This window comes from Phoenix dactylifera, chromosome 12 (genome assembly GCF_009389715.1).
Source record: "Phoenix dactylifera cultivar Barhee BC4 chromosome 12, palm_55x_up_171113_PBpolish2nd_filt_p, whole genome shotgun sequence".
Lineage (NCBI taxonomy): Eukaryota > Viridiplantae > Streptophyta > Magnoliopsida > Arecales > Arecaceae > Phoenix > Phoenix dactylifera.
Window position 1 is genome coordinate 5,442,856 of NC_052403.1, and position 7,540 is coordinate 5,450,395.

The 7,540-nt window shown below is 39.7% G+C and overlaps 1 protein-coding gene across 2 annotated transcripts; it reads right to left on the reverse strand.

Annotated features, from left to right (window-relative positions):
- Positions 1–464: 464 nt before the first annotated feature.
- LOC103722786 (protein G1-like7) lies at positions 465–6,037 on the reverse strand. Of its 2 annotated transcripts, none has more exons than XM_039132416.1 (2): positions 5,128–6,033; positions 465–785 (listed from the first exon to the last, which is right to left on the reverse strand). In XM_039132416.1, exon 1 carries the CDS (start codon positions 5,785–5,787, stop codon positions 5,128–5,130), a length of 660 nt encoding a protein of 219 aa, XP_038988344.1. In that variant the 5' UTR covers positions 5,788–6,033; the 3' UTR covers positions 465–785. The 2 variants fall into 2 exon arrangements, with proteins under 2 accessions (XP_038988344.1, XP_038988343.1); XM_039132415.1 differs by lacking the exon at positions 465–785 and adding an exon at positions 829–1,128 and having other exon boundaries at positions 5,128–6,037.
- Between the last annotated feature and the right edge of the window lie 1,503 nt (positions 6,038–7,540).

A 7,540-nucleotide genomic window follows, 5' to 3' on the forward strand; every position in this document is an offset into this window, starting at 1 on the left:
GCAATTCATCATGCACAATCATGATTTCAGCTTTAATTCTTCCTTTCTCTTGCTTTAATATTGAGGAAAATCGTATCTATATACCTTCTCTTAGCACCTATAATGACCTCCAAATAAGCATTCATTGCAACACAACTGAAATCAGGCATGATCTAGAAAAACGCATCACATGTATCTAGATGATGAACTAGTTATAAGATGCTTATACTTTAGCTACTGTAGTTGAATTTTCTTTTAAGGACAAGGGATTTAATTGGCTAGAGATTATTTCGGTGATATATATCTTTCCTCATATCATCAACTCAAATATATTTTAATTCCATCTTTCTTTTTGATCCAATCTAATTATATCAACTAATTTGAAATAAATATCTAGTTCACTTAACAGATCCTCCAATTAACTAATTTCTCTATCCATGCTCTTAGGAACACGAATTGCACTAGCATTTCTGTGCATAATAGTCTAGAAAAGGGCATCTTAAATTAGATTATTGATTGTTCACTTCAGATGCTTCAACATTTTTCTACAAGAATGATAATATTGTGGCTTTTACCAAACAACCTACAAGTTTAAACATGATGGGCATCAATAACCTAAACTCCTTCCTTGAGAAGCTAAACCTAAAATTCCTGACAACAAAGAGAACTTAACATTTTAATAAACTTTCTCGAGTTCAGACAAAGCATCCGTATATATTAACAGGCATCTCATCATCTGAAGAAAGTTGACATGTTCGCCAGCATGACCCCAGCATTCATTCCTTAAATTTTTGTGCAGCGGACACCTGAAAAAGAGCATCAATCCATCTTATACATTAATTTCTTAACTGGGAGGTTGGCGCATCATATGTATTACTTATAAAAAGAGATTTAAGAACGGTCCACAAACACTACCAGCCAAATATATATCCTTATAAAACGTCTGATCTTTTTACAAATCATCATCTCCTCAAGCATCTACAAATAACATTCAGGGGCCACCTTTCTTTAAGACCAGAAACTCAACAAGTATGATTAGGTTTTTGCTTTATTTCTCAAAAAGAGGGAAGTTCTCCTCTTTGCATGATTCTAATTGATGGCACTGATTCTTGCCGGTTAATATCACCCAATGGAGTAGGTGAAGGAGACCTGCCGAAATAGCCGATGCATTTATAAGTTCAAGATGTGCCACAAGAGAAGCCATGGCAAACTGGTTCTTTATATATATAAGCTAAGCTAAGAATGAAAATGCTCGATATCCCCTACATCAGCTATTGATAGCCACCAATATCAACAATTACTATCCTTTACAGAGAAGAAGACTATCTGAAATAAAATTTCAACTAAATCCAAACAACTTAATAAATCAAGCATAACAGCTAGCTAAAACACATCATATAAAGTTGATAGATTTGTTCAGTTGAGACAGCAGCATCATGATTGGTGTAGGGTCAAATTTATCTTCTAAACCTTCCAGAAGGAACAAAAATGAGGGTTTTTTTCCATCATTTGGGTTCAGATCTCAGATCCAAGAGATCCCACATCTGTTCTGCAAACATAGAAGCCCTCCCCTTGACTCCAAGGCCAATAAATCTGGGTGAAAAATGGGAACCATTAACGCGTATGTTGCCCAACATTTTATGTGAGCCTTGCAGTAAATTTTGAGTCCTTCGAATGTTCCAGATGACCCCACTCATAAGCCTCCCAAATGGCTACCTTATTTAAGCTTGCCCCTTGATGCCGGCACTGGCGAGGACCAATGCCATGTCCTAAATATGCTTGCATTCCGAAAACGCCCCTAGGTCAGCAGCTCTTGTCACCTAGCCTTAAATATAAGGTAAGTCTTGCCCTACACTGCTACACATGGCAAGAATTAAACCCTAACCAGGCCTGAGTAAAGATTGGTTCAGAATAAAGAAGTGAATGTTAGGTAATCCAATGGCAAGAGCTATCACTGAAGAAACAATACCGACACCAACGTAGTACATTCTTAGATTATATTTTCGGGCAGGAGCACCTGCCTAGATTATAATAAACTAATAAATTAAGAAAGAAAAACACCATATTATGAACCCAATCAATTGAAAAGACTGCAGATCATTATTAATATGAAGTGCTGTTAGATGCCTATTGTTAAATCTCATTAATGAATCGATAGAAACACAATCCTACTTAAACTAAGCAATCAGGTAGAAAAATTCTGGAGGAATCACCATGCCATTAAGTAATATAGCGAGTGAAGACTCGAATCATTTAAGTAATGCCTCAATAGATGCTCTTAAATCACCTTGCGTTGGTTTCTGATACACTAATCTTTTAGCAAAAAAGTTGCCAACCAGAGAGACATTAACACACCAAGGGAAGCAACGCGACATAAATAATTTGTTCTTGGAATCAGGTGAAGGCATTGGAGTTTGTTCTTAGCCGTACAATGATGGGAATGGGTTGCGCCAGGGTGGCGAGCAAGGAATGGCGGGGTACTTTAATTGGAGCTAAAATCATATGGGACACGCACAAAAAAAGAAATATGCACAATCTTTTTATTTTACTATATTTTTTTAGTACTCATTTAAAAAAATTAATATTAATATAGAATATATTTTTTATTAGCATATACTACATAATTAGATGATACACACGAAGAAAATTAAACATCTAGCAGGTTAATACATAACTTTAGGTTAATCGGTATAAAGTTTTTAAAATGTAATGTTCACCGGTACATAGTATATGACCAAGTGATGCACATTTAGCAAATTAAACAAAGTTAGAAAATTATTTACTGTATACTGATATTGATGAACATCATGTTCTGAAAACTGTGTATTGATTTATTTAAAGATGTGTTTTGGCTTACTATATGACTAATTTGCTTGATGTATATCATCTAGTTATATAGTATGTATTGATAAAAAGTATATTCTGAAAATTGTAAATCGATTTACCTAAAAGTGTATATTAAATCATTGCTGGATGTGTCTTGCAGTATGTATCAGAAGGTTGATGAGTGTAGATCATCCGGCTATGCAGTGTGTACTGGTGAATATAATGTTTTAAAAATTATGCATCATTTATTTGGAGATGTGTAATAGGTTATTAATGATTAATTGTTTAAATGTGTATCACTCGGTATTATATTGTATAATGATGAATATCATGAAAATTGTGCATTGATTTATCTAAAGATGTGTATTAACTTGGTAAATAATTAATTTGTTTGGTGTGTATCATTAGATTATGTAATGTGTACCGGCAAAAATATGTTCTGAGAAAGAAACGAAATGCTATGATTTTTTTTTCATAATGATAATCATAATCATAAGACTGTTGGCTTTGTTAGTAAAAAATAATATATATATATATATATATATATATATATATATATATATATATATATATATATATATATATATATATATATTGAGGCAGTCTCTCCGTATGATTTTTGTTTGATTTTTGTTTCATTAAATAAGAGTGGTGTCATGCATGTGGAGGCAAAAGCCTCACTAATATTTAAGTATATACTCCTTACAAGACAAGGGTCTACGTAATAATTTTGCCGGATGGCGGTTTGGACCCGACCGGACAGTGCGGTACTCGTCCCCTTCCTCTCACCAACTAAGAACAGCAACACTATACTCCTCACACCCCACATACCGAGAGTGCTTTAACTGAAAAAACATCCATTAAAAACCAAAATATTGGAACATCTTAAATCACCAGTTTCTGCACAGTAAGGGCTAAAGAGATCTGGAGGGGCCATGACAAGACAAAGAACTTAATTCATCCCCCTCAGCATGCGATGTTGTGGACCGAAGTTTACATGGTTTGACTGCCTGAGAAAGAGAAAAAGGGAGGTTTACTGCTATTCTCATGGTACGGGCTATTCCACAGGCTCACCATCACAAGAATCAGCAGGAAAGAAGAGTCGGAGATCAGAAATAGGCAAAATCCAGTTCAAAAATAGCAGAATAAAAAGGGAAAAGAAGAGGATAGAGAAACGGACGTACAATTTATTTTCCCGTAATAAAGTTAGTACAAAAGATAAGCCCTGGTACGAGTCACTTCATTAAGGTTGCCATAATCATAGATATTACCAAATAAGTTACAGTTGCAGGGCAAAAAGAAAAAAGCCACTGCTAGAGAGAGAGAGAGAGAGAGAGAGAGGAAGTAGAGCTTGTGCTCTCCCTTTGATGGCAAAGAAGGGCAGAGAGGTGGGAGGGGAAGGAGGGAAAAGAGCAAGAAGGACTAATGCTGCCGCGGTGGCAGACTGGGAGAGAGCTCAGAGTGGAAGAGAGGGCGAGGGGTGAGCCCAGAGGGTGGCGGGACGCACGTGCGGGAAAGGCCTCGCGGTCCAGAAGCTCGCAGGCCGATCCGCCCGGGGACCAGTGATTCGCTTGCATCGTGCGCCGCCGTCAGCGCAGTTAAGGAAAGAAAAAGCTGGACTCGGGTAAGGATTTGACCGTAGCTCCACAAGAAGTTTTAAAAGTTGGGCTTATGCGTCGAACCCCCTCCTGGAATGTGAACTCGTGGGCTTACGCTATCTTGGAAGGGGAAATTTGATCCCTTTTCTCAGGGAAATTTATTGGAAGATGATTGCATGTCTTGAGGTGTCATGAGATCGGATAGAGGAGCCTGAAGATGATGACTAGAATGTTTCTCTAGAAAAAAAAAGAATAATAATAGAGAAGATGGTGACTGAAGTAAGAGGACGGGATCAAGTTATAATGGGGAGTATACTGGTTGGAAGAAATTGGTAATGAAAACAGTTCATCTTAAAAGTGTTTGCTGAGAAAAAGGAAAGAGAAGCTGTTATAGGTTGTATAAGTTCTCTTCTGCGTAAATCACATCAACCACAAAGCAAAACTCAAGGCAAGAGGAAATCAAACTAATCATCAATTAAACTTACTATTCATTCTTGAAAGAAGAAAGAAGTCGAGAGATCAAAAGAGACAGATCTCAACTCTTCTCTTCTGGAAATCCTTCCTCACGCCTCGGCAGAAGGATAAAGAAGGAGGGAGGGAAGAGATAATCGCCAATAATATAACAAACTCCTATCTTACTGACCCACTTTATCATCAAATAATAGCAAAAAAAAAAGAAGAAAGAAACAAGAGCAAGAAATAGGAGAGTGACGAGGATCTATACTCAAGAAGAAGAAGAACCACCCGACGGAGCACCGGATCCCCCACCTCGCCCTGGACGAGTCCCAGCCGCAGCAGCAGCAGCAGCGGAAGAAGACTCTCCTCCTCCTCCTCCTCCTCCTCCTCCAGAAGACTGTCCGCTCCCGGCAGCCGAGGCTGGCGGCTGGCGCTTCCGCTTCTTCTTCTCGTAGGCGATGCCCCGGGCCTTGGACTGGCTCTCGCGGACCTCACGAAGGTAGATGCGGACGGCGCGGGCGGCGAAGGGGTTCGCCTCTGGCCTCCCGCCGCTCTCCTCGTAGGCTGCTCGCAGGCGGCCGATGAGGGCGTCCAGGGAGCCCCAGGCCTGCTTTAAAGGGCAGGCGCAGGGGCCCGGCGGGTTTGGGTGGCCGAAGAAGGCGCACCCGGCGTTGTGGACCTTGGTCTTCCCGAACTGGTCCAGGTACCGCAGGAACTCGATCACGTGGGCGCCGCTGCAGCGCGCCAGCGTCAGCGGCGGCTTGTGGTTCCGCAGGTACTGCAGGAACGTGTTCCAGTCCCGTCGCTTCTGTGACTCGTACCTGCTCGGCGGCGCCGGCGCCGGCGCCGGAGGGGGGTGATCCGTGTCACCCCTGGGGGAGGAGGAGCATCCCTCCCCCGCACCGGACCGCCCGGGGCCTGATTCCATGCACTTCCTCCTCCTCCTCCTCCTCCTCCTCCTTTGTTTTTCTTGGATATAGATCGCTCTTTTGCTTGCACTTCCTCTCTCCTCGATCTCGATCTCGATCTCGATCTCGATCTCGGGGGGAGGGATGAAAGAAGAGAAGAAGGAAGAAGGGTGGGTTGGATGGGAATGTAAAGGTGGAGGGCGACGGAAAGAGATTGACGGGAGGAGGGTGAGGGTTCACGTGGTGGCCCCCGGTTTAGGACGTGACTCGGATGAATGCTTGTGGGTGTGCTGCACTGTGAAGCGGAAAAAAAGTACACGAACTGGCTGTCAATGTGATACGGCTGGAGTTGAGATTCATGCTGTGGAAGCCTATGAACCCTAATTAGCCCCAATAAGTTGGATTAGCAAATCTAAATCTTCAAGTCCATGCACATCTAACCTAAACAAAAAAGTGGAACGTGCTGCAAAGACCTATGCAAAATAAGCAAATTAGATCATGCCAATGTCGCAAATATCTAGTTCATTTTATTTTTTTTTAAAGATTTAGAATGAGTTTTTGAATGACCCAAGAAACATGAGCACAAAAATTGATGAAGATATTTATATGTTTTATTTATCCAAAATTATATGCCTTTCTTCACTTTCACTTCCACTTCCACTTGATCTCTTCCTTGCATTACATCGTAGGAGGCTGTGAAAATAACTGCATTTAATATCTTATTTTAGCATACAACTTATACATGCACCAGTGTGTATATAATTAATGGTTGTATCCGTCAATTAAGTATATTTTTTTTTTGTATTAAGCAATAAATCTTTTTGAAGATTGTAACTTGTCATCTATGTATTGCTTAGAGATATTCTATATTATTTTGAATTCAACAACTCCTATGGATCTGTTATTGAGTTGTATCTTTTCATTTAATAGAGAGCGAAAAAAGTATTTTCATTCCTTGCAATTGAAAAATACCCATTTTAAACTAATAGACATACATACATCCATACATGCACACACGTACTATTGAACATATTGTTATGACAATATGTACTTAAAAGTATACAAACATGCATGCATGCAGGCATACACATACTGTCATATAATTGGATTTTTGATACTTAAAATAGGTGAGCATGTTTTAATAAATCCTCAAATAGACTTACTGAAATAGAGTTTGTCACGGATCTTTTAATTCATATGACTTCCATGCCTGTGACTAATCTGTAAAATAACAACCAGGACTATCTGGTCAATTCCGTCAAGCAACAAAGTCAGGCCATGAAGTTTGGCCAAACTAGTCTCTCTTTTTCTCTTTTTTACTTGTAGGCTGTAGCATATTTGAGCAGCTATTTAGAAGTACAACTGGGTGCCCCCTCCAGGGTTCAAAATGCCCCCACCAGGGTTCAAATACAGTTGGATAGCCATAGAAATGCAAAAGCTTCTCTTTAGCTCCGCGAGATAACCACGGTAATCTCTCTTTCATACATATAAATACTTCCTTGTAAATAGTTCTCTATTGATAAAGTTAGGGACAGCACCTTCCTTCCTTCATACTTTTTCGAAAAAAAAAAAAAAAAAGGTACAGTTTGAGGGCTTGCAGTTAAAAAGGGAAGCAAGTACCCTCCGTTTCATCTTCCTGCCCATTATCTCGTGGATGACCACGGGATCGGTCAAGGCCTATGTAAAACTTCGGAATGTAAGAATTTTTTTTAAAAAGAAAAGAAACAAAAGGGAGAAGTTTGCTCGAGAGGGGAGGTTTTCAGATCCTAAAAA